The 27,949-nt window shown below is 38.3% G+C and overlaps 3 protein-coding genes across 4 annotated transcripts in view; 1 reads left to right on the top strand and 2 right to left on the bottom strand.

The window, feature by feature from the left end:
* Positions 1-1,642: 1,642 nt before the first annotated feature.
* Positions 1,643-20,452, bottom strand: prxl2b (peroxiredoxin like 2B). The gene is made up of 7 exons (XM_016504180.1): positions 20,272-20,452; positions 18,046-18,250; positions 10,279-10,330; positions 10,099-10,162; positions 9,800-9,875; positions 8,708-8,826; positions 1,643-1,875 (listed from the first exon to the last, which is right to left on the bottom strand). The coding sequence occupies exons 1-7, from the start codon at positions 20,332-20,334 to the stop codon at positions 1,849-1,851; spliced, it is 606 nt and encodes a 201-aa protein (XP_016359666.1). The 5' UTR covers positions 20,335-20,452; the 3' UTR covers positions 1,643-1,848.
* LOC107702002 (uncharacterized) lies at positions 2,132-24,225 on the bottom strand. The gene is made up of 3 exons (XM_016504179.1): positions 22,001-24,225; positions 13,655-13,656; positions 2,132-2,146 (listed from the first exon to the last, which is right to left on the bottom strand). The coding sequence occupies exon 1, from the start codon at positions 23,982-23,984 to the stop codon at positions 22,614-22,616; it is 1,371 nt and encodes a 456-aa protein (XP_016359665.1). The 5' UTR covers positions 23,985-24,225; the 3' UTR covers positions 2,132-2,146; positions 13,655-13,656; positions 22,001-22,613.
* Positions 24,226-26,354: 2,129 nt separating this feature from the next.
* LOC107702000 (proton-associated sugar transporter A-like) overlaps positions 26,355-27,949 on the top strand; it is a 17,417-nt gene continuing 15,822 nt past the window's right edge. For both annotated transcript variants that reach the window (XM_016504176.1, XM_016504174.1), the window contains exon 1: positions 26,355-26,581. The gene's annotated coding sequence lies outside the window, so the exon portion shown is untranslated. The remainder of the gene's footprint in view (positions 26,582-27,949) is intronic.

The raw sequence follows: 27,949 nt of genomic DNA, 5'->3' as shown, positions 1-27,949 counted from the left end.
ACAGATACTGGTGTGGAGTAAATCTGGTGTGATTAGAAACAATACTAGAGCCAATAATGCACATATGTTATGCTCTATAGCTACAATATATAAAGTACAAAGAGAAATGTGCAGTATGATTCATTTATGTACAGTATTCAACATTGTTTTGCTTGATTTACTTGCCAGTGACGTCAATGCTATCAAAGTGCATTATGGCAAAATATCTTCAAAATATCAAAACATATGCACATGCAACACCATCAATTCCATAACAGCACGCATACATCAACCAGGCGCCTATTTGAGGCTTTTATTATATTGAGAACCAATAAAATGAGGTGTGATGTGAACTACCTGTTCTTTATACCGCAACATATTCCTGCCAAGGATTGCTGATGTGCAAATCTCATTTTAGAATAGCTGTTTTGTATCCTGTGAAATTAAAATATAAAATCACCCTCTGTGATTGTTTATAGAACTACCTTGAAGAAATTTGAGCTGAAGGAAAAATAAGTACATAATACCTATAAAATACCTTGCCAAGTGTGAATTGTAAAATAGCATTTGTGTACATTTTTAGTGTCTTCATTGTGTGGTTTTGAAGGTGTTTAATTAGAAGTAAGCTTATGATGAGTAATTATGAAGTCAGGAATCGTTACTTTCTTCTGTGCATTATGGGACAATGCCAAGAACTTGTCAGACACAAGAACGACGATTCACAATTCAGTTTTACAGATTCTGTTGTTACTTTTTACATTTTGTTTTTTAGTTCACGGATGTATCTCATGAAAACATGTCCAGGTTACATTTCGCAAAATCAAAAGAAAAAATCATGGGTAGTTGGCATATGTCCATAAACTTAATATAAACATTTATGTTCAAAATAAAGCATATTTTAGAACCATTAAGATTTATCTGAATTACGACATTACGTTCTTAAAGCATGACTTTCAAATAAATAAATAAACAACTATATATATATATATATATATATATATATACACACACACACACACACACACACACACACACACAGACACCTGGACATGGTTGCAGGTTTTATGAGATTGTCCTTTATGTTATGATATGCCACATGACTACAGATGCTGCTATGACAATATGTATTCTGTACATAGACCCGTTGACTGTTGAAAGGTTAATATTTACTGACAGAAATGCTCTTGATATTATATAGGGTCCATGTTTGGTTGAGACCATATATGTTTTAATGACTTTTCAAGTGAATGCTTTGTAGTTCTATCATCCTGCCAATACTGATTGTTCAAGCAAAAACATATGGCTTAAAATGTTATTTAGCTACCCTAAACATTGAAATATTGTTATATTATATAAGAGAAAATATGTAAGCTTCAAAAATAAACTTATATAAAGCAACAAATATATTCTGCATCTGTTTTTTCTTCTTCTCACATTCCGACATTAAAAAACACAAATACTTTGGTAAGAGATTTAATATATGCAATGTCATTCACATTCTTCAATTAACAAGTTGCATTCGATCAGACATGTTTGGAAACTTACCATAATAAATATGTTTATAAAAGAATCTCATTAAAGCAGTATATTTTAGTGCAAAGCTTAAAATACAAACTTGATTGATCAACTAATTGAAATGCATTTGGCAAAAAAAAAAAAAGAGGATCAAAATAGCATTACTGATCAACATATAAAATGCTTATAAATGTTCTTATTTCCTAGCTGTATGATCAGTGCATTATAGTTTAGAATGTAAACCAAAGCAATGAATCACATAAATGTAAAGATGATTTGAGTCAGATTAGTGGGAATACAACACTGGATAACCAGAAGTCACAGTCCATTCATCCCTGAAGAACTTTGAATCCTCTATCTTGTGCAAACATCTTCATTACACTGTAAAGGACACAGAAATTATATTAAATTGGTTGGTGTGAAAATGCATTAAAACTTGAGTATTATATAATATTGTATCTCACTTTTATTGCACAGACAAAAGAAAACATTGACACATTTTTCGAAATATCTTTGTGTTCGCCACACAATAAAAGGCATACAGGTTTGGAATTACAGGAGAATTTACTAGTAGGGTCAGTCTGTCAATGCATTTATGGCCGTGTGAAAGTAACTGCCACATCCCACACTCCAGAGGAAATGGCATTGGTGGCTCAAAGATGACGCCGGTGGTCTTTTATGGGTAAACAAGACCTGCGACATGTCCTGTTATTGAACTTCAAAGCACCATATACCCTAAAAGAGCAGCTGTGGTGCTTTTTTTCTTAGTTATATTAATAGAATATTTCAGAGTCACCAAATCGAGCTTATGCATTTCTGACAAACCAATAACATTTAATTCTGGGCATCATCTAATGGCAGAATACAAAAAAAATAAAACAAAACAAAAAAACGGGATTGTGAAGAATCAAATATGCACAGAAAATCAAGTGACCTTTATTCATATAGCACTTTATACAATACAAATTATTGTAAAGCAGCTTTGTAGTAATAAACAAGAAAATAACAGAATTACTGAAACAAAGTTAATCAATTATAAGAAATTTTGCTGTAAAGCAGCTCTAAAAAGACAATAGTGTCATGGTTCAGCTCAATTTAGTTTAATAACAGTGTAGAGTTTAATAATTATGAAACAAACTTAATTCAGCTATAAGCAGCTCTAAAGAAGTCAACAGCAATCAGTTTAATGTTTATTCAATTCACTTCATTTGTAACAGAATTGTATGTACAGCAATTCTGATTACAAAAATCATAAAAGAGATTCCCATTAATTTAATCAGTTTTGTTACACACCATGTTTTGGTACTTTTTTGTTCTGCGCTGATCCATTATTGTGGTCTTATTTCTTTTACTTCATGCCATAATCAAAAGTCTGTCTTCACGAGACACCCCTAAGGGGTCATTCACACAGAACGTTTCTTTGTGTCTAAAAAAATGTGAAATACATCGCTCAGGAATGGTTTTTAAAAAAAGCACAGGGCAGAATGCCTTCTCCGACAATTTGCTACTGTAAACAAAAGCTTGCAATGCTTGACCCAACTCCGGGGTCTTCTGATTGGTCCACTGTTTTAGAACTGACATTAGTCCCTTTCACACATACAGACTTTACTGGTAAATTACCGCCAAGAGATCATGTGAGAACCTTTTCAAAAATACCAGTAAATTCGTTTCGGCAATTTACCGGTCTGAGAAATTGTAACATTACCAGTAAGTTGCCGGAATGATGCTGTGTGTGAATGCAGAATGAAGATTAGCGGTATGAGAAAGTACGAGTTCAGAATGCGCTGACGTGAGACGTCTACTCTGGGCCAATCAAGAGCTGTTGAAATTCAAAATTCAACAGCTCTAGGCCAATCATAACATTTTGATGCAGATGACGCATTTACTACGCGCTGTGTAGTTTGATTTCAATTCGTGTAATTCAATGTCTCTGGGCCAAAAGTGCTGAATGAATGTGATCGTTTGACACAAAAATGAAAACATCAACAAAAACACCGCGTATACCCCTCCATGTTTACAAACACAACACCGGGAGGCGCTGCCGTTTAGAGGTCATTTCTGGTTAATGATGTCATACAGTTTACTGGTAACTTGAAACGGATGTGCTTTACCGGAAAAAAGACGGAACGTCGTTGCTTGTGTGAACAGCACATTTTTGAATTTACTGGTAAAGTCGTTCCAGTAATTTTACAGCAAGTTACTGGTATTACTGTGTGCAGTACCGTTGCAAGGGCTGTGCCAAGTGTGTGACCCAGGTGCGACCGCACAGGGCCTCGTTCCTCTAGAGCAGTGATCGAAGTTAGAAATTCAAATATTGTGACAAAATTAATTTTGTAGGGTGCCACAAGTTTGTTAAAATTTCCAAAGGGTGCCGCGACTAAAAAAAGGTTGGGAAACACTGCTCTAGAGGGCCTCACTCCTGGCCTGCATTTTATGTTGTTTATGCCTATTTTTTATTACTGTTTTTCCACCCATTTTGTACTTCGAAAGACTAAAATAGTCATGCTGATAGACAGTATAAGACTCTGTGTATAAGAATGAGTAAAGCTGTTTGTTGTTAGGATGACAAAAAGTTTTAAAAGTTAAACTTTTAGGCTGGTCTGCCTCAGTGGTCCAACAGCACTCGTCAATGTCAAAATGATCGAGATGGCCAATCAAATCAAAGAAGGCGGGTCTTACTGTCACTGTCACTACGCAACGAGAGTTCGTGGAAAGATGTAAGTAGTACTATATTAGAAAACTGTTTTACGATAGAAATGTTCAGCGACTGACAGTAATAGACTATAGATAGTGATGCAAACTACTCAACTTTTTATTAAATTTCGCAGTTTTGAATTGAAAATATGCGATCATGATTCATGTAAATCATAAATGAACGTGACAAGAGAAGATTACGTTTTCAACTACTAGACATACGAATAAGAGTGAATGTGCACATTTTAAATAAAATATTATTTTCGAATAGTGTAAATTGATTACTACTTCATATATAACTACAAACCTAGAACTTATTTTTAGCATTCTTATTTACTTATTCCCTTAAATAACTTTTAATCCTTTAATTATTTAATTGCATTATTATTATTATTATTATTATGCAGTAGATCTTATAATTCTTATGAGCATGTGCGTGACCGTGATTCATGCGCAAGCATGTCAGTGAGCACAGCATCACAATCGATCAGATGCGTGTTAAAGTTGCGTTCGTTACTATAGCAACCCCCACCCCACCCCCGTGACGACCCTGACTGTGTGAAAGGGGCTATTGATGAGCAGCGCTGTATGTCAAAATTGAAATTCACCCTTTGCTGGGAGTTTGACTGACAGGCGATCTGACCAATCATAACGCTGAATCCACCATTTTGTGGAAACAAATCAGTCAGGAGAGTAGATTAACTTTGGTGGACTTAAACTTGAAAAATAGTTTATTGACGTCTTTCCTGTTGAAATAAATTAACTTCTGATGTTCATTCATGTTTATTTTGTGCTTTAAGTAAATATGAAAAGACGATCGGTGTCACCGCGATGGTATTTTTCACTGCGTGAGAACATGATGAATAGTGTGAGAGTTTTGAATACACACTCTCTCAGAAAAAAGCTGTCACCGGGACTAGACCAAGATACAAAAGCCAAAAGGGACATCTTTGTACCTTATTTACCCCTAAATGGTGCATATTAGTATCTAAAGTCTACATATTAGCAGTGGTGGGTAGTAACTGATTACATGTAATCTGGGTTACATAATCAGATTAAAAAAATGAAGTACTTCTAATTAGATTACATTGCATTTTAAAATACTCATAATCAGATTACAATTATAGATTACATAATTACATATTATTCACATAATGGCAGTAAATTATTCATAATTTATTATTTCACCCCAAATCTTTTTGCTTTTTAAAATTTATTTTCTAAATGAATCTACCACTTGCATACAGTTTGGGAAACCTTGCAGTAATGTAATGATTAATGCATTTTTTGGTATACAATCGCATTCAAGTCTATGAGATAAATGAATTAGGTCAAAAGTAATCAGAAAGTAGTCAGACTACATTATTTAATATGTGTAATCCAGATTATGTTACCAACTACAATTTTCGTCATATAATTTGTAATCAGTAATGGACTATAATTTGTCTACCATTTTCAAAAAAGTGTAGCTTTGTACCTTTTTGTTCTGAGAGTGTCTGAAGTCTACTCAATCCCCCGTCACGTTTCCCTTGAGACTGTCCCCTGTCATCCAGTGACGACACTGGGTTTGGGCTCTTGACTGTGTCTGTTGGGCCCTTTCCTTCCTGAGGTGGTGCAAGAAGACCCTTGGGGCCGATCTGCTCTGAGATATGCTGCTGAATGACACCATGTTTATTCTCTGGATGGACTAAATGTCTTTTGGTAGTTTTAGGGGTGTGGTGTGACACAATGGATCCTTCTGAAAACCAGACTTTTGACTTCGGCATGAAGTAAAACAAATGAGACCACAAGTGCAGAAAAAAAGCATACAAAAAAAATATGGTGTGCGAAAACAATGATGAAATGAACTCTTTTTTGACTTTTGCAATCAGACTTGTTATACGGATCTGATACTATCTAGTATGCTCAAAGAAAAAAAAAACTTTTTAAAATATATTTTTCAACAATTAGAAGCTACAAATCTGTTGCAATTACAAGGTTATTATCGTGAATTAAAACTAAAACCAAATCCATTAACATTTGTTGATTAACAAATTGTTTTTGTTACTTGAAATAAAATATATGGTAACCAAAATATAACAACATCAAATATAAAATTTAACTTATTTTATTTCAATTATTTTCCAAAGCAATATTTCTCAATTTCTTTAAAAGTACTAAATTAAATTAAATAAAAAAATTAATCAATAAAAAGTAATAAATCCTACAGTATATAGACATTTAAAAAAAAAAAACACAACAAAAATGCTAAAACTTAAGCTTATATTTTCAGTTTTCACTTTAATTTTAAAATGACAAAAACCATATATACAGTAAAAACTACAACAGTATATCAATGATCCTAAATAGCACTGGTTGCAGGTTGGCAGGTTAAAATAACTTTTATATTGTTAACAATATTTCAACATAAACCCTTACTGGACTGAAGCATCTTAGGTTTACTTGATTATCTATCTATATATACGTATATATATATAAGTAAAACTGTGTGCTTATTTTTTATTTATTTTTTTTTTAGAAAGGTAATGTTAAAATGTGTTCAAATATGATCCATCAGGCTTTTGAGGAATGTTTATTTGTTAATATTCCAATATTTATATTCATTTTAAGTAGACTGTTACCGATTTACATAACAAGCTATCAGAATTAGTTACTTTTTGGCATATAAATATCAGCATCTGCACCAAATTGCATATTTTTGCTCAGCATTGGGCAAATTGTGTTTTTCTTCCTCGAGTATGAGCTCCATATTCTCATTATATCATATAATATCATATATAGTCTGTAAATAAAAGTCTGATGTATCAAATATGATACACAACCCAAAAAAAAAAAAAGGGTTTTACAAGGTTAATCTAACAATCAGTTTCTGTATATTTCTTCTGTTTCTCTGGAGATTTTCTGTAGAGGAAGTTTTTGCTTTCTAGGTTGGACACACATGAAGCAACGTTCACCATTTGAACACGGTAATTTAGTTCTGATTTAATTTAGTAATTTAGCATCTTGAGCTTGTCAAGGACGAGAAAGGCCAAAAGTGTAATTTCCTCCAGGATACCACCGTAAAACTCCTTACCTCAGACCACGCGTGACGTTAAGAGCTACACACACGTCCGTGTAAAAACCCCCTGTAATAACCAGCATCAAAAATAGCAGCCTGGGGAAATGCATCCGTTGGTTTTAGTGGGTTTTGTCGTTATATGAGCCCTCTGTAATCTCACGCCCAGGTGCGCCGTGGTGCCTCGGGCCGTTAAGATCATGTTAAACCAGGAGACCAGCCTCACAACAAGACTCTGTTCTAGCCTACAATCACTTCACTTGTTCAAACACCCAATTACACAAGCCAAAGCATCTGTGCTCCAAAATCAGACAGATTCATGCCTTTCTTTACAGAACAGCTAATTGTTAAGTTGCTCGCTGACATGAATTAGGTCACGCTGCAGCATAAAACAGATTCCTTAGTATGTCTCGTGAAGGCCTGTAAGGGTTTAATTGCACTTTTCCTCATATTCTGGTAAGATGTTATTCCAGTGAAATTCAGCAAAACAAGTTAAGGTTGTCTCTGGTGTTTACATTTTACAATGGATGTCTTTATATGTTCTATGTGTGCTTGCATAGATCAATGCAACCCAAAAATCGTACACTCTATAAACTCTTTACTGCAGTAAAAACCACAGTGAAATGGTCCTTGTAAAGTTTCCCTACATAATACACAATAAAAGTATTTACGCTGACCTCAAAACATACATTCATGCAAAAGTGGTTACATTTTTTAGTCAGTTAAAGTAAAAACATATAATAATGGGTAATGTTAGACAGTTTGTGGAGAAAAACCACTTGCTTTTTGACCTTAGGTAATATAATATCAAGCAACAGCTTGAGAACTATACTGAAACACTTCATCAAAACTAATTTTATAATCCAAAAATGTCAATGTGAGCCATTTAAAATCAATCAAAATATATTTTAGAGGTAGGCAGTATGAGTAAAATCTACACTGTTATGTGTAATGCTAAGAAAATCAATGATCAAATTGTTTATATATCAAATATCTGTGGTAAAGCCTATTGTCATATAATACAGTCAATTGAATGCTTTACGTACGAAAGATACTTCCTCATTTATTTTATTTCTGACTTGATGGATCGAATGAATAAGTCTGGCAACAGTGCCAAAACAGTTTCACATTATGTAAAACCCGAGTTAAAAATCACCAAACAGTAACACTAATATAAATGTATAGTTCAGGCTTTAAATTCTGTCTGCTGCATTGAAAGTTGTTGTAAAAAGCTGATATATGCACGCAAGTTTAATTCTAAAAATCACTTCTCATGCATTTCTATCCTGTCCTAAAAGATATCATTATGTATTGCAATGCAGTTCCTGTTACCATAAACAAACCCAGAAATAACTTCGAGTCAGAACTCCTGACTAATTTACCCAGCAGTAAACACAACTGTATTAAATCGGACTATATTCCAGTATCAAAGAGGCTTGACGTCACAAATGCTTCTTGTTTTACCTGTGGCTTTTCACCAGCCTGAACGTTCACCGAGATCCCGAGAGCTTTGGTGATGTCCTCAAGAGATACGTTGTCTGCGGGCGTTTTCTGGACAAAATGCAGCAGAACCTTTTCTCCACCTGAACAGAGTGACACATTTTTACATTGTGATATTGTTTCCATGGCATTTAAGCACATTTTACCTTTAATTTTCATATAAACATATCATATTTTAATATTTTATATATATATACAGTATATGTATATGTTCCTGTTGCTCAGTGGTAGAGCGTTGCGTTAGCAGCGCAAAAGGTCTCCCTGGGAACACACATAGTGGTAAAAAATGTATAGCCTGAATGCACTGTAAGTCGCTTTGGATAAAAGCGTCTGCTAAATACATAAATTATTATCATAATTTATTATCATAAATTATTATCATGATTATTAATATATATATATATATATATATATATATATATTAATATATATATAACACACTGCTTTAATTGATGGACTGGAGTGGTGTGGATTATACTTGTGAATTATTGTGATGTTTTTATCAGCTTCATCTTGGATGCCCTGAGGCCTTTTCAGCAAATTTTCATTTTTGGATGAACTGTCCCTTTAAACCAGAGGTCCTCAACTCTGGCCCTCGGGGTCCACGTTCCTGCGAACGTGGAGCTAAACTCTGCAGGAAAGTGGACCTCGAGGGCCAGAGTTAAGAACCCCTCCTTTAAACCACCCATGCTGTTTACACAAAGACAGAGAAGCAGTGCAGAGACTCATCAAATCCTTAAACATGAATACATTATTTTAAATTGTTAATCTTTGCTACAGGCAGATTTCTTCATATTATTTCGCATTGTTAAGCATAGAGCAGATTTGCATGTGCTAGATTTTGTAAATGTGAAGTCTTGCTGCCCTCTAGTGATAATAAAACAGACTGCTCAGATTACAGGGCTCAGTTCTCCTCTTAAACACTTTATCAGTACACAGAGAAAGTCAAAGATAATCATTATAATAACATGTCTATCTAACTTCAAGACTGGACCAATACATTTACTTTTGAGAATGATGAAATGCCTGAAAATGTGACAAACATTGTAATTTTACCTTTTGCGACGATGAGCATGCCTCCACTCTGCAGAAGATCTCCACTAAAGTTTCCATGAATTCCTTCTGCACTTGCCTACAAGAAAGTGTGTGATAAACCGGAATCAGAAAAGCTGAAGTCTTTAAAAGGTTTAAGATTGCATGCACATCTTGAAATGATGAGCAATTATTTAACACTTAAAATAAGGTCATTATTACAATTTTTTACAAAAAAGACACCTAATAAATCATTTAATCACTAAGTCTCATTATACCAGAATTATCATTTACAAGCGTAATGTGTAATGTGTTATAAATACCTTTGAGGCAATTTCTCGTACGCTCTTTCCCATAGCAGCTGGAATCACATTCACGGCATTGTACCTGAGTTTGAAAACCAGAAATATTTTTGTTCATTTTGACATGCTTGTGTCACAGTCCATCATACACATTCAAAAAAAAAATATTCATGAAAACATATATTGCAAGTTCCCTCATACCTTTTAAAGCCTAAATCGTTGTAACACTGTTTCTTCTCATCAATGTAGATGTCTAAAACAAAGACAAAGTTAAAGATTCACAGGATCAGGAAGATTGTAATGATAGCCAAGGTAAACACAGGCATGGTAACCATAGTAACAGGTCAAAGAATTACAGTAAAAGACAGGAATTCAATCACCAATAAATTCAAAACTAAACACACACACAATGTGCTTAACCTGAGGTTATCACTTATTTCACAAGAAGGAATGCAAAGTAATGCATTTGCATTAACAAAACCTGAATCCAGCGTGATTCGACAATTTGAGCATCTTGGGCTTCAATATAAGCAAGAAAGTCTGTACAAAGTCACATGATCAGTGTTACTCAGTAACATGCATTTATAAATAGTGCCCAATCTGAAATAATTTGCCTACCTTTTATAACATTATACCATGCATTATTTTACTGTTTTCATTTTATTTACAGGTTTAAATGTTTATATCTCTTAAAAAAAAAATTAAAAAAAAAATAATAGTCCGTGCGCCTCGGGTGTGTGCAGCGAGAGAGAGAGAGAGAGAGAGAGAGAGAGAGAGAGACGACCCCCAATGAGACCCAATATTATAAGCACTTTTCAGTGCAAGAAAGGTCTATTTAGTTTATTGACAATATACAGGTGCATCTAAAAAAATTAGAATATCATGGAAAAGTTCTTTATTTTTTTGTAATTTAATTAAAAAAAGCAAACTTTCTTATATTCTAGATTCATTGCACACAAACTGAAATATTTCAAGAGTTTTTTTTTTTTGTTTTAATTCTGATGGTTACGACTTACAGCTTAGGAAAATTAAAAATTCAATGTCTCAAAAAATTTGAATATTTTCTAAAAGATCAATCAAAAAAAGATTTACAAAACAGAAATGTTCAAGATCTCCAAAGTAGGTTTAATTATGCACTCAATACTTGGTTGGGGCTCCTTTTGCACAAATTTTTAGCACGAAGAGAATTACTGCTTCAATGTGGCGTGGCATGGAGGCGATCAGCCTGTGGCACTGCTGAGGCGTTATTGAAGCCCAGGTTACTTTAATAGCAGCCTTCAGCTCGTCTGTATTGTTTGGTCGGATGTTACTTATCTTCCTCTTGACAATACCCCTTAGATTCTCTATGGGGTTCAGGTCAGGCATGTTGGCTGGCCAATCAAGCACAGTAATATCATGGTCAGCAAACCACTTGGAAGTGGTTGTGGCACTGTGGACAGGTGCTAAAGTCCTGCTGGAAAAGGAAATCAGCATCTCCATAAAGCTTGTCAGCAGATGAAAGCGTAAAGTGCTCCAAAATCTCCTGGTAGACGGCTGCATTGACTTTGGACTTGATAAAACACAATAGACCAGGGGTCGGCAAGTAAGTTTGGTATCGGGCCAAAAGAAAATCGCCACTAGATGGCGGGCCAGAACATAGTCAAAGGATAATTTAAGAAGAATATTAATTGATGAAAAATGCAACCAGAATTGCCTGTGACAGACTGTTACAGTGTCTTTTGTAACTGGTAGTGAGCTTCTTCATTCACCAACTTGCAACACAGAACGCCTTGCTAAAACACACATATGTGGGAGATGCGGAATGGATAAAAAATAATTCAAAAAAATAAAAGAGGACTTGGATAAGCCCATTAATAGCATGCTTGAGTTATGCGCTTAACAAATTATGTTTTATTTCCTCTTTCCATATTGTGAATAATAAATGTGTATCATTTTAATTTGCTTGTTACACAATGGAGCCTAACTTATTGTAATAATTATTTGACGTAGCCTACTTTTACACTCAGAATTATTCCTTGGCATCCTCACGTACTAAACTGCATTTTTAAAAATTGTTTGCATGCTGGAGGTACGCTGTTACGTCGTGTGCAGAGTGGTGTTAACATTTAAGCTAACTGGTGAGAGAAAATGGCACTATCATAGAGTCTAAAGAGGAAAGTTGACAGCGAAAATAGGGCATACAAAGAAGAATGGAAAGACAACTATGCGTTCATCCTACCTAGTTTTGTGAATGCAAAGCCGGTGTGTCTTATCTGCAACGAAGTTGTTGCTGTTTGCAAAGAATATAATATTAGACGGCACCAAGAGACGAAGCATGGCACCTTCAAAGTGGCCTTTCCGCTCCAAACAGAGGCACGAAAGCACAAGATTGAAGCACTGACAGCAAGCTATGCACACAGCAGCAGGATCCTAGTGCGGGGCCTCACAGATCAACAGAAAGTGACAAGTGCGTCCCTAAAAGCGTCTTGGTTGCTCTCACGACACAACCGGCCATTCACTGACGCAGAGGTTTTCAAAGAGGTTATGGTGACAGTTTCGGAAGAACTGGCGGCTACTGACAAGTCGATGAATGCTATTATTGCCTCTGTGAAACAGTTACCCCTATCTACGAGGTTCGCTATCCGGCACATAGATGCGCTGCCGGATGCTGTGCAGGAAGTTATGATCAGTGGTCTCAATCAGGCCAACTACTTTTCCCAAGCCATTGATGAGAGCACTGACAACACAGATGTAGCCCAGATGTGCGTCTATGTTAGATACTTTGATGGAATATAATGATGGAAAATATTTATGAAATTGGAAGAGTTGTTTAGGCTGCATTCATTGTCATTTGAGAAGGTTAACCTAATCGTGACATACGGGGCTCCTGCTATGGTGGGAAAGCACAGAGATCTGGTAAGCAGAGTGAAGGAGATCGCCCCCCAAATACTTGGACTGCATTGCCTCATCCACCAGAGTGTCCTCTGCGCCAGGCTCAGCGGAGAGCTAAAGGAAGTAATGGATAAAGTGATGAGAGTAATTAATTTTGTCAGGGGAACATCAAACACACAGTATCGTCTTTTCCGACAAGTTGTGGCCGAGTCAGAAGAGGCCACTTACGATGACTTGCTGCTACACAATGACGTGCGCTGGTTAAGCAAAGGAAACGTATTGGGCCGCTTCTGGATGAGGTCAAGGCGTTCCTTAAATTAAGCAAGATTAGGGCAGCAGCTGATCACCTTGCCCTCCAGGAAGATGAAAAATTCATGTCTAATGTTGCATTTTTAGCGGATACATTTGGCCACCTAAACCAGCTTAATCTGCAGCTACAGGGGAGAGGCAAAACCATATAGCGGACATGGTTGAAAAACTGGAATCATTCACGAGGAAGCTGGAGTTGTTGGAGTCCGATATTTCAACTGGCCGGCTGCTACATTTCAGTACACTAAAAACATAGGCCCTGGGACAAGTGACAGAGCTGATGGTGGACTTCATCAAGCAGCTACAGGCCAACTTCACTTCTAGGTTTGAGGACTACTCTGTCCCAAAGGATATTATTGCTTTTGTGCATGACCCTCTCACAGTCCGACCAGGAGACTTCTCCTCCCTGGTGAAAAAAACGATCCCCTTGTTGGACGGGGCAGCATTTCAGATGGAGTTAATTGATTTCCAAACAACTTCCCTGGTCATTGATGCGCTCAGAAGTGCGGAGTCTGTGAGTGCCTTTTGGGTGGCATGCTTAAAAGAGTATAGCACAACCAAAACACTCGCATTTTATGTGCTGACAATGTTCCCTTCCACCTATGCATGCGAGTCGACCTTCTCATCAATGAATGTGATAAAGACACATGAGAGAAATCGACTGACGCATAAAAACCTGGGCCCTCATTTATCAACAGTGCATAGAAAAGGTTCTATATTTTGTCCTAAGAATGAAAGTTAGAATGTGCCTAAGTACAAGAAAATCCGTATTTATCAAACGTGCGCACGCAGTTCTTACGCACATGAGTAAGCTATCATTGTTGATAAATCCCACATGTGCGTAAGTACCATGCTCGTTCACGTTCATGGTCATTTGCATTCGGAAATGCCTCCAATGAACCATATATGGTGACAACACCTCCCTTTATAAATCACGTAAATGTATGTGTCCTCACCGAAATCATGGCAAAGAAAGCGGTACCGACTGACGGTGCGTTCCAAACGGGATATATCACCCTCCGAAGGGCACTTCGGAGTGAAAAAAATCATGGCTGCCATATTGAAGGGTCGTTCCAAACCGAAGTGCTCAGAACTGGCCACTTCAAAGGGCCCTTCGGAATGAAGAATTTCGAAGGGTACAACTGATGGACACGTCGGGCTCCCATGATCCTTTGCGCAGATTCTTTGCATGATGACGGCGCCTCCGTGTGGGCACGTGATGACGATGCAGAAGGGCACTTCAAGAAACAGTTGTTTGGTCCCCTACACCCTTCAACACTTCAAAGCTCTCACTCCAGAGGGTAAACCCTTTGAAGGGGTTAGGGCATAGGGATGAGCCCTTCCGAATGGAATGCAGGGTGAGAAGCCGTTCTGTGCTCTCACTCTCAGCGCGGTCTTTGAAAACACGTTCTCTGCAGAGCGCACTGTTTGGCAAGTTTTCAAATAACGCAAGATAAGCCATTGCACAGTCTGAGACAAACATTTGTCACAGCTGTCTTTTATAGGGTTTGACACCAGTTATACAACTTGTCTGTTTAAAACTAGACAAATTATAAATTGAATGTTTTATAATTAAAGGAAACACAGGACATATGTGGATTGCTTAATGCATACTGTGACACAATTAAATGTTTTTTATGTGTAGTGTCGCTATTCTACCACTAGATTCTCTGCGTAAGCATGCTCAGAGGTGTGCTTATATTTACACACATTTCCACGTATAAGTACAAGTTGGTAGATCCCACACTTTGCGTGAAACTGTTCTTATGCACTCATTACGCACACATCTGTGTGTATGCACTGTTGATAAATGAGGGCCCTGGAGAACTGTCTACGGATTAAAGTGACATCCATATCACCCAACATCCAAAAAATCATGACTGATGGAAGATGCCAGTTTTCACATTTAGTGAGTAGCCTACTAAGCCTGTGTAATAGCCAAAATGTATTTTGAATGTAGTTACTGAATTTCATCTAACTTTAACTCTATTCATGTAGCCTACTCCTATTTACTGTCGTTTCAGGAGTATAAGCATATGCACCCCCAGCTGTTCTGCATCCATGATCAAGAATTTTTTTTTTTGCTGATTGTCTTGTCAATCTTTTTGATAAAAAGGAAGCTGAATTTGCTTTGTTATTGTTCATGTGTTGGTGCTGAGGCCCCGCGTTATAAGCAAATGTTTCAATGGTTCACTGTTAGTTTTTTCATACCACACATTTCATGATGGCTATTTTAGAGGTGTGTCTAGCGATCCACAGACTCTTTTGAATGTCTTACAGAACTTTTTTAATTAAAAGTTCTCAATTCATCTCAAAATAAAACATTGCTGTAAAAACGTTCTCATACTTTTATTTTGAAGGCAAAATCACTAAAGACGAAGTGATTGTGAGTAACTGTTGCTGTCATGACAGATCTATTTCAGAACCAGCTGCTATCAAAATAATCTTGTTGCGGGCGCGGGTCAGATATTATTGCTGGTGGGCCAGTCTTGGCCGCGGGCCGCCTGTTGCCGATCACTGCAATAGACTAACACCAGCAGACGTCACGGCACTCCAAATCATCACTGACTTCGGAAACTTCACACTGGACTTCAAGCAGCTTGAATTCTGTGCCTCTCCAGTCTTCCTCCAGACTCCAGACCTTGATTTCCAAATGAAATGCAAAATTTACTTTTATCTGAAAAGAGGACTTTGGACCACTGAGCAACAGTCCAGTTATTTTTCTCCTTAGCCCAGGTAAGATCCTTCTGACGCTGTTTCTGTTTCAGACGTGGCTTGGTAGCTCTTTTCCTGAAGGCGCCTGAGCATGGTGACTCTTGATGCACTGACTCCAGCTTCAGTCCACTCCTTGTGAAGCTCTCCCAAGTGTTTGAATCGGCTTTGCTTGACAGTATTCTCAAGCTTGCGGTCATCCTTGTTGCTTGTGCACCTTTTCCTACCCAATTTCTTCCTTCCAGTCAACTTTGCATTTAATATGCTTTGATACAGCACTCTGTGAACAGCCACCCCTTTCAGAAATGACCTTCTGTGACCTACTCTCTTTGTGGAGGGTGTCAATGATTGTCTCCTGGACCATTGCCAAGTCAGCAGTCTTCCCCATTATTGTGGTTTCAAAGAACAAGAGATACCCGGAATTTATACTATAGGGATGGTCATTTAATGAAACTCAAATGTAAATATTCTAATATTTTGAGATACTGGATTTTTGACTTTCATGAGCTATAAGCTCTAATCATCAAAATTAAAACAAAAAAAACTTTAAAATGTTTTACTGTACATGTAATGAATCTAGAATATATGAAAGTTTCACTTTTTGAAATGTTACAAAAAGAAAATCTTTTTCATGATATTCAAATTTTTTGAATATCATCTACGCACCTGTAGATGTGTTCAAAACGTTTATGTAAAAGTATAGTAAAGGTAAATGGAAACAGTGTTATATAATAATAAATTACAGAAGCAATAGTGACATTTTTTCAGAGAAATATATTTTAAATCTGAGTGTGAACAAACGCAAATAGTGTAGCTAGTATTGAAAGCAACTGCACAAATTGTCTTGTGCAAGAAAAATACAAACAGTGCAAATGATTCACAAACTGCACACAAAATGAGAGAGAAATTATGCTGAGTGCAACAGAACAAATAGTGCAAATGATCTTTAGAAAACTATATAAGAATTATTTACATAATATAACAACCAAATGGATCGATCCGCAGGCTGTACTCTGCGTTGGAATCGATTCTACCGCGTTGTGAAAACATAAATTCCAGTGCTTTATCTGATATGTACGTTTCATCCTTGTTTTGGTTTGTTTAATGTCAAAGTGCTCTATCGTGTGTTTTTCTGTGCTTTGTCAGAGAGTGCTCTCATGCAAATGTGTTATTTTATAACTGTTTTCATGCACGCACAGCGCACTTTACTTTCACTTTGCGCTTGTTCAAATTTCCGAAGAAATATGCTTAATTGACCCTTTGCAGGGAGTTTGAGTGACAGGCGATCTGACCAATCATAACGCCGAATCCACCATTTTGTCCAACAAACAAATCAGACAGGAGAGTAAATTAACATCAGTGGACTTGAACTTGAGAAATGGTGTGTATTGATGTCTTTCCGCAGTTGAAACAAGATACCTTCTGATTTTCATTCATGTTTATTTCATGCTATAGCTAGTAAAGAGGAAGAGACGATCGGTTCACATGCCGCTTGAACTGAGGCAATACAGTGATCTGTCACGGTATTTACCATCATTTTTGTAGCATTTTTAAGCATTTGTTTGGCTCAGAGGAATAAAATACATAGGTTTCTTTTGACAAATTAATGCTCATCAAAATGTCATGACGTTATCACATTCACTACGGAGCCTATGAATGTCCAAATGAGACAAATGCAATATCTCCGAAAAGCAGAGAATCTCCTTTTTACGAGACTTGATTGGATTAGTGGTTCAAAACGTATTAAACACTTAAGAACAATAGTTAAATTTAGCCGTGGGCGGCTGTCTCGGTCTTTGAAGGTTAAAAAATTAATGGAAAAGAAATGAAAAAAAAAAAATCATGTTTTTCAAAGTCTTGACAGATTTCCAAAGTTTGGTTCCTATACTAAAAACAGTGGATTTTTAGAAATGTTTAAGCATCTCTTCTGGGTCAAAATGTAATCAAATGCATTTTGATGGTAAAATGAACTTATTAGATTTTTTACTATAGTCTATATTTGAGCAACATTAGTGTAAAACTATGAAATTAGGAACAACACTAAAATATAAACCAAGCTATGTAACAAATCCTCACCACCCTTAAAGAATCCCCCATCCTTGAACTCCTTCACTCCCGTCTCTTCGGGTCCGATGCCGATCAGAGCGACACCATTTGCTTTCAGGTCCTTCTCCAGTTTACTGACCTCCGCTGCCATCCACCGACACACCTGACAACCAAACCTCCGCAAGAAGAAGAGAACAACTGTCTGCTCCCGCCACAGAGAACCAATCTCCACCATCTAATGAACAAGATACGAGACGACGTGGACGACAAGACATACTCAAAGTGAATGAGTTTCCATGTTTCTTTCATTATTTCCAGTTCATGGATGAAACGAACTTTATTTACATTTTTGGGTAGTTGATATTTTATATGATGCTGTGACGATGAGAGTGATGTGCTAGAGGTAATTTAAAACTAATTTTCTAATTATTTTATACATAACTGGTAATCTCATAATTAAGAGACTATATAATTGTCATTATCATATGTAACGAAAAGTAACAGTCATGATTCTGAAACAAATGAATGCTCATGGACATTATTTGTTGATGGTTAAGTGACTTACTGAGTGAGAATGATTTATTTTAATAAACTGATTTACAGTAAGCCTTTAAAGGGGTCATATGATGCTGCTAAAAATAACATTATTTTGTGTATTTGGTGTAATGAAATGTGTTTATGCGGTTTAAAGTTAAAAAAACACATTATTTTCCACATACTGTACATTATTGTTTCTCCTCTATGCCCCACCTTTTTGAAACGCGTCGATTTTTACAAAGCTCATCGGTCTGAAAAAGCGAGGTGTGCTTTGATTGGCCAGCTATCCAATGCGTTGTGATTGGCCGAATACCTCAAGCGTGTGACGGAAATATTACGCCCCTCACATACTGTTGATGCCGTGTCCCGGCCGGAGCGACGAGACAAAAACATTAAAACCCATTACAAAGAAGGCATTTGTTGCATCCAGTGGGGACATAATTACTGATTATAATGCCTTGTACTGTTTTTTTACGCGTTGCGTTGCATCGCGCTGCGTAAACATAAAACTCTGCCACGGTGAAAGCCAATCCGGCGATCCACAGCGCAACGTTGTAGTATTTCCTCTTCCGTCAGCGACCAGCACAGATCAGCTCTAGGCATGACGAAGCGGATATCGTCCTCTTTTGGAAGACCAAACAAAGGTCTTTGTTAGTTTCGCTTTCACAACGAAGCACACAGCGTCTTCACGACATGGCTGCAGCGTCAACAAAACTACAGTGAGACTAAAAGTTACGCCTTCTTTCTTTGCGTGAACATTTGGGCGGCGTTATGCAAATCTTCCCACATAGTGAGGTAGATATGTGGGGGCGTGTTAGAATGAGCCGTTTTAGGTAGGTGTGGCTGACTCTGAACTTTTATAAAGAATATCTCTTTGGATTTGAGACTTTAGTCTTTGCAACTTTACAGATCTTCTTTATGCACCAAGAGCTTGTAACACTCCAAAGAGAAAGGAAAAATTGAAATCGCATCCTATGACCCCTTTAAATTAAACTGAGTCACATGCATGTTTTATATGGTTTGAAAAATATACCTTTGAAAATGTACAAAAAAATCTAATATTTCAGAAGGCAAATCTATTACATACATAATGTTTAAAAGTATTACATTTCCATATATTTCATATTAATTTAATAATATTCAATATTTGATAATTGATTTTTAAAAATATTTTTAGAAGACACTACAGTACAGGTACCCAATTAGAACAAGAAACCCCCAAAAGAAACCCCCTACTGCTTAGGTTTGAAGTGTTGTTTACATTATAAAGACTTGAATGTGTTTTCATCATTGCATTTGACACCTGCAAGCGGTGAACGAGTTCTCATTTACACCTGGAGTGTGTTTATATCACATCAAGCAAACTGTTCCCAAGGGTCTTCACTTTAAAAACATCAATTACATCTTAACAGGTGCAGTGTGAGAAGAACTCATACAATCAAGAGGAAAAACGGCATTACTTTAGTTTACAAAGTCATGATATAGAGGGCTGACACCATGTGAATCATTAAAACAGGAAGTGTTTCATTTTTCATGAAAATACTTTGAAATTGTTATTTAAATTTTTTGAATATAACGTAGTAAGTAGTATTTTCAAGAGCCAGGTTTCTTTAGTACTATTGAAGTTTAGGAATTCATTCATTGACAGTTTGCACATGAACATAGCACTGTATAGTCTGCTCATTATGACTTATAGAAACATTGCGTGTGAATTATTACCTCTCCAGACGTGGTGTTTTTCACTTGGTTGGCTCCTAAGCCGGTCAGATTCACGGATGACATTTTCTTAGTGTTTATTTTTTGCTTTCAGGTGTAAAATTCGTCCTTGTTCCCTCCAACGATTTTTACACTTTACACAAGCATAGAAAACATAGACTGTATACAAACGCGCCGCTGTTATATACACACGCCCACTTGTGTAAGACATGGCGTGAGCGACAGGCGTATGGACCAATCACCGCGTCAGGGATTCAAACCATGCGCTCGAGGGGCGGGACATATTACATAAATATGACAAAGGCAACTCTGTGTGATTATTTATGCAACAATACATCTTATCTTAAAGCCCCGAATATATTTTTTTCACAGTACAAACTCAATATTTCTAAATGTAAATTGATTCTATGAATAACACACACATTGGTTTTTTTGCAAGATCAGTTTTAACGTAGGCCTTTTCTATAAGATAATTTAGGGTGTGGTTTATCTGTACATCAAAGGTCAGATTTCAGTCTTCATTTGAACGTTGTAATGATTTACATTCAATAATCAATACAGACCAAGAAAGAAAGAAAAAAAACCCTAAGGTATTTTACTCAGTTTCTGTGTGTATAGTAAATAATTGACTTCAGAATAGTGTTGGTTTGCCAGTCCTTAATAACAGGTCTTTCAACACAAAATAAAATTGCTTAAAATGTAAATAAAAAATAAAATAATAAAAACAAATCTCATAATGTCAATGTAAGTAATGTTTAATCACTTATGTATAAATAGGGAAAATAATATGCTCCATTCAACACATACATAGGCCTATAATCAGAGGTGGACAGTAACGAAGTAGGCCTACAATTACTTGAGGATTGTACTCAAGTACGCTTTTTGAGTATCTGTACTGTACTTGAGTATTATTTTTTTTCATATGACTTTAACTTCACTATGTTTGAAAGACAAATATCATACTTTTCACTCCACTACATTTCTATCATGGTCCTCGAAGTAGAAAATCGTTACTATGTAGCAGCTTTGAAAGTCAGTGGGTGATTTTTTTCTTCTCTAAAACGTAACTTTTTTTCAGACCATGTAGGGCCATGTGAAGTGATTTCCCAGCATGTTTTGAACACTGACCAGATGCAAATGTGATATTTATTTACAACAATTCAGTAATAAGAAGTTAATATTATGGTGTATATATATTGTCTGATTTTGCAAAATTGTGTAAACGAAAATATTACCTATAAAGCCACAGAAGAACTGTTGTGCGTCTCCAAAACACAATAAGTGTCTGACTTGAAGCAGCACTGCACAGTTCTGTGTATCAAAGTACCACCAGAGCGAGAGAGCAGTTTTGAATGTATGTTTTGATATCAAATAAATCTTGCTTTTTTGTTAAAGCAGTGTTGCTGTTGTAAAGTTACAGCTACAGTTGTGTTGCTGGGTTTTAAAGCAGTTTTTTTCCCCCTATCAGTTTGTATTTACAGCAATTTCACTGTCAACACGGTTCAAATGTAGATGAATGGCTACATGTGTGCACACACTGCCAGAGCTGTGTGAGATGATCACTACCCTCCTGCTTTTGTGTGGGTGGGTAGGGGTGTTAAATAATTTTATTTTTTTTTAACATTCTAAAAGCTCTTTATTTCAAGGTTACTTATAGTGTATTCAGTATAATATATTGTAAGTTGCTTCAGAGGCATAAGGTTGCAGGTATTACATACAACAATAGCAATACAGCGCCAGTGTGTAGGTGAGGTACATTGAATCGCTGACACGAGAGAACAGTTTAGTCAAGCCTTTAATGGCGACGGCCAACACAACAATGACAAGAAGCCCAAGTGCGAGCTCCGCCCAGGCCAACGTGGTCACGAACAACGTCAGGAGTCACGTCACGATCCACGACACACTTCACATACTGGTGCCACCCATTTTCCCTCCAGAACATACCCCCTCTTCTCTGGCACCTGTGGACAGTTGAAACAGACAAAAAAAGGGGAAACAAAAGAGTGACATGTGACGATAAAAGATGAGTAACCGGAACCATCTGTCTAGTGAGAACAGCACAGCAGATCCTTATGGAGCCTTGCAGAACATTAATGCAAAGCTACAACAAAACTCTCTCAAAGCAAAGCAAGGATACGGGTGAAGGCAGCCCATCTAGTGCAGCTCATAATCCTTTAACTTGTCGGGAAGTCGACGGAGACGGCCTGACCGCCGAGGAGTCTGCACCGGAACAGCTGAGAGGGAGGCTAACTCATGTCACGGGACCTCCACCGAACCTGATGGGGACACGATCCTTCCCTCCGGACATCCGCTGTCATCAGACCCAGGGGGTGAAGCGGGTGTCGCTATCGCCAGGGGGATGTCAGGGTCGCTCGGAGGTGCAACAAGTGGCACGTCGCACTCATCTTCGCTCTCAGATGCTGCACCGTTACCACAATGACCTGTGACACTTGGGAAAGGTCAACTTTATAACAATCTGTTAAGCGAACCCTATAAGAAGTACGCCGCAACTGGGAACCCGTAAACTTACGGACGTTGCACCACGTCCCGTCTGAAATAAGCACAAGATATCTGTTTCGAGCTCGTGACTTGTTACGGTCGCTATACAAATACACAAGGTCGCCAGGGCAAATATCAAGGCTAGGTGCACCCCGACTTAGTGGAGCTTTAGCTTTAACACTGTGGGGGTGGTTAGCCAGGCGTTGTGCATGCTGCAACGCAATCAGTTCCCGGTCAAGCACCGGTAACTGTTCGAGAGAGAACTGATCACGCTGCAGCAGCATCTCACGGGCTGACATGCCACGTGACCGAATACGGCTATTTAACCGAGCAACAGCTACAGACAATAGTAAGGGGGTGACGACCCCACAGTGTGGTTCTAGTCGCAAAATCTCGCCCTGTAGCTCCTGGATGGCCTTTTCGGCCACCGGATTTTTGTTGATATTTTTAGCATCGCCAACCTCAATGGCCAGCCTGTGTTGAGCAAACACTGTGTCCTTGGCCAGTGCTGAAAAACCTGGTGCTGGGTCAGTTCTAACTACAGCAAAGGGGCCATCAAGCGGACGAAGGCCAATACACAAGCGCACAATACCATCCCGCAATGTTTCCTTCCGTTCGTCATCAATTAACAAAGCAGCTGTAAAGGATGTCACACACTCACGAACGACTAAGATGAGCTGGCGCTCACGTTTAAGCACGTCAGCTGCAAAAGTAGACCCGACCGTCTCAGGTGGATCACAGCTGGACTGCTCCACTGCGAACACAGGAGACTTAGTCAGTGCAGCACATTGGTGACATCCCTTACTGGTAAGCTGGATGGCTGAATCCAAGTCCAGCGCGTAGAAGTACCGGCCAACGACAAGTCTCAACTGGTGAGCCGAGGGGTGGTCTAACCTAATGTGCAATGACATAAGCAACCCATGCAGTACTGACCTTGGAACAACGATGCATTCGGTTGTGTTTGACAGTGGTGTGTCACGCCGCACAACTAACAGCCCATCACTTGCTAAGGTAACAGTATTCAAATACCGTTTCACATCTTTGACATTGGTAACTCTCTTGGAAGGGCGTGTACCCTGCCGAAGATGTGCGCGTACCCTGCGGAGGTCTGGACACTCAGCCTGAATAGACACCCATGTGGCCCTATTGGCAAAGGGCAACTTCTGAGCTCCCCGCAAGATGTCGGCAACATCAGTACGGCACACGACAGAGACCATGGATTCACGGACGAAGCTACACACCTGACATGCCGGACTGTCACATTGTGCAGCATGGCGACTAGCATAATCTGAAGGGAGAATAGCAGCCCCAGCAACATGACGAACTGAGACCTGAAAGCGGCTTGCAGTAGACAAGAAAGTAGTAACACGTGGGCTCACAGAAAATTCCCCCCTACACAGCTTCTCAAAGGCCTGTACGCATGGTTTACTCTCAGTGAGCACACACGCCTTCTGTGATGACTGAGTAATATATGGACCAAAATGCTTCAGAGCAGCGGCTCCACCTTAGGATTGAAGGATATGTCCTCGCTGTCATCCTCGAACTCGCCGTCGGAGTGACATGGAGAGCCAGCAACTTGCCGCGCCCTGGCAATGAAAGCTTTGTCTGGAGGGGGCAGGAAAGGGCACTTACTGAGGAAGTGATTGTCCAGTCTGCGAGCCTCCTTACAGAGTGGGCAGAACTTCCTAGACCGACCCAGTGAAGCAAGCTTCTGTCTTGGAGGGTTAGAAACGGCTGCGCGTATAGCTCTGGCATCCTCTGACGACTGTAGCTCATCTAGTAATGAACACAGGGCCTGAGATATCTCTGGTTTGATGGATGCCAGGGTGCGTGACCGTAACTCTGTGCCATACCTCTGCTTTACAAGCTTTGGCAAATCGCTGTGTATAAGACGAAGCCAAGTTAGAACAATTAAGTTTGCGATCATGGGAGAGAACTCCTCATCCTCTAGAATGGCTTCACCTCCGTGAGTAATGCCAGAGTCTCTGCGTAGTAAATTGTCCTCAACAAAAGCCATTAATCTCTGGTACAAATCCTCTGGCCCTTCATTAGACTCAAGCTTAATAGCAGCAAAGTCAATGAAATGTGCACCAGTAGATTGGAATCCATAATGTAGTCTGATAGTCTGCCATATGTTATCAATGCAAGTGGAGTTTTTAACAATAGTATTTCGGGAAATAACAGGGCAGTAGTTAGCGATCTGCCCCAGCATAAGCTCGAGCATGCTGACCTTTTGTTGGCGCGTGCGCCGTTGCGCCGTGGGAACATCGTCGTCGTCGTCATCGGTAAAACCTCTGAATGGTGAAGCCCTTGTCTTCTTTTCCCAGCGCGCGCCATCAACTAGAAAAGGAGCGAACTCATTGTCCAATGATAATGTGTAAACAAGGTTCTGACGCCAGTTCTCAAATGAATTCAGTCTCAACTTTCGTTAGGCACCACTGCTTAGGTGCTCTGTGTGTATTCGCCATGGCTAATATCTCGAGTGTCGTCAGCGGAGATAATCCACAACGCGGCTCGCTTTCGCGCGATTGTAGCGTGAATAGATCTCACGTGAGCTCACCGGAACGTTTGGGGAGTGAATATGATAACGCTGCCACCACGCCAGTGTGTAGGTGAGGTACATTGAATCGCTGACACGAGAGAATAGTTTAGTCAAGACTTTAATGGCGACGGCCAACACAACAATGACAAGAAGCCCAAGCGTGAGCTCCGCCCAGGCCAACGTGGTCACGAACAACGTCAGGAGTCACGTCACTTCTTCTTCTTCTTCTTCTTGAAATTTTATTGGCGGTTGACAAACAACAAAATGGTGTATTTCGGAGTCACGTCACGATCCACGACACACTTCACATACTGGCGCAGTGCATTGACATAAAAAAGGAAATTTACTTTTGAGTACTTTTAAAAGCTGTACTTTTACCTAAGTAAAAATCTGTCTTTGCAACGTTCACTTGTAATGGAGTAGCCTAATATTTGAGCAGCAGTATCTGTACTTTCACTCAAGTAATGGAATTGTGTACTTGGTCCACCTCTGCATATAATATTCTGTATTTTTAAAATATTCTGTTTATAATTTAAACATCATGAATATCAAAATAAATGGAAAATCATATTCCCAGCTAATAGAAAACGTTCTGGCAAGGTTCTCTCAAAGTTACGAACGAACGTTCTTCCAGTAACGTTAATAGAACGTTCTTTCAAAGTTATCTGGTCTTTGATATAATGTTACATGGACGTTCGTTTCATAAACGTTCCCACTTACCAGTTTTAGGTGGTTTAAAGAACATTCAATAGTAAATTCCCTTATGTTTGCAAAACAATCAAATACAACGTTCCCTTAATTTGGTCTTTAGCGTTCATATAAACAAGAAAAAACACTTAAAATAGTAAATAGTTTTGAAAATTCAGAGAGCAATCAAAAATAACGTTTTCATAACTTAATGGGAACGTTCTCAGAACATATTTTTTGTTATCTGGTTTGACAAAAGTGAAAATGATAAATCATCAATGCAGGATGACATCTTGAAGGTCCACGTGGCTTTTAAAGTATTTTAGACGGGTGTCAGTTTTCAGTTGATGCTGATGCTGCAGATTGGCGAGGGGCGATGCCGTGACGTCACGCGGGAGAGCCGATGGACGGGAGGAGGAGAGATGCGAGAACAGGGCAAGACCGGAGGAGCACGATAAAAACTGAGAAATGACTGCGCCAGAAAGCACGCAAAAACACGAAACGTTAAACAGCGGCGTCAACATGATGCGTCCTTCCGTCTGCTGTTTGCAAGCCAGTAATGCATGAAGAGCATCCCGGATAAAGGTAACATTTCTGTTTCCATCCGCGGCACGCCTCTCACAAAGAACACATGAGCGGAGTCGATTGTATAATCTTTACCTTCGAAGCGGAAGATTAGGGTGATCATTACACCGCTGAAGTGCAGCCGGGGTGGTCAAACAGAAAATAAACACGTCTAGCTCTCCATGCAAGCATCCTTCTTTCCATCCATAATTAAACATTTTATAAATCAACGATTATGTGCGCTTTTTACTCTCGCATAATAGAGATAACCTCGCGCATTTCTCAGAAGTGTGCAGGAACGAGGCTGCAGTTATGCGTTTTGCTTCCTCAGCTATGGAGAGACCACATGTGCAATGCGCATCTTGACAGTGGAGCTGCGCATTGGTTGCAGTACGTCGTGTCCACGAGGGGAGAAGAAGTGTCATATCACTGACCTCTTTAAAGCACTGGCGCTTCAGCACGATACTTCACTGCTAATTTGATGTATAAAACCGCTATTGTGATGCTTTTCAAGTAATTGTGTTATTTTGCTCTCTATCTCAATGTCACCATGACCTACACTCTTAAAAATAAAGGTTCTTTACTGGCATTGCTGGTTTCTTAAGTAGCCTTTAACATCCATGGAATCTTTCCAGGTTCTTTATTGTGGAAAAATAAAATAATCTGTTCTTCACAGCTGACAAGGAATGTTCTCAGAACTTTGGCTATACCTGCCTGCAAGGTTCTCTCAAAGTTATGAACAAATGTTCCTGCAGTAACTTTAATAGAATGTTGGTTCAGAGTAATCTGGTCTTTCATTATGTTCTCAAAATGTTAACACAAAAACATTATTTACACATCACTCATGGAACTTTTTTTTTTACTAAAACAATTTAGATGGATGTTCATCTGACATTTTTTGAAGTGTTACTGTTACTACTTGTGTCAGAGAACATTCAAAAGTGACATTCTCATAAAACTGGAATGTTCCCTTAACGTTTGTATAACCGAGAAAAAAACATGTTTAAAATAAAACATTTAAAAATGGATGTTTTGAACGTTCAGAGAACATTTTAAATGTTTCCATGACGCTTGCAAAATGGTAAAACTGGAATGTTCCTTTAATGTTCGCATAACCAAGAAAAAAACTTTATAAAAAAAGTTTTAGGTCATTCCTCCTGGTGGAATGACCTGCCCAAATCAATCCGAGCAGCTGAGTCCTTAGCCATCTTCAAGAAACGACTAAAAACACATCTGTTCCACCTTTATTTGACCCTCTTACTCTAGCACTTTCTATTCTATTTTAATTCTACTTTATCTATATTTATCTTCTTTGTGTGTGTGTGTGTGTGTGTGTGTATGTGTGTGTATAATATATGTATGTATGTGTATATATATATATATATATAT

The sequence above is a fragment of the Sinocyclocheilus anshuiensis genome, unplaced genomic scaffold (genome assembly GCF_001515605.1).
Source record: "Sinocyclocheilus anshuiensis isolate Anshui unplaced genomic scaffold, SAMN03320099.WGS_v1.1 scaffold262, whole genome shotgun sequence".
Classification (NCBI taxonomy): domain Eukaryota; kingdom Metazoa; phylum Chordata; class Actinopteri; order Cypriniformes; family Cyprinidae; genus Sinocyclocheilus; species Sinocyclocheilus anshuiensis.
This window is presented reverse-complemented; position numbering and strand designations above follow the sequence as displayed.

Coding starts and splice junctions, on each gene's coding strand:
- LOC107702002 (XM_016504179.1), bottom strand. CDS start 23,984: ATGGTCTCTGTCGTGTGCCGTACTGATGTTGCCGACATCTTGCGGGGA.
- prxl2b (XM_016504180.1), bottom strand. CDS start 20,334: ATGTCATCCGTGAATCTGACCGGCTTAGGAGCCAACCAAGTGAAAAAC. Junction 10,163..10,278: donor AACGATTTAGGCTTTAAAAG/GTATGAGGGAAC, acceptor TTTCAAACTCAG/GTACAATGCCGTGAATGTGA. Junction 9,876..10,098: donor TACGAGAAATTGCCTCAAAG/GTATTTATAACA, acceptor ACTTTCTTGTAG/GCAAGTGCAGAAGGAATTCA.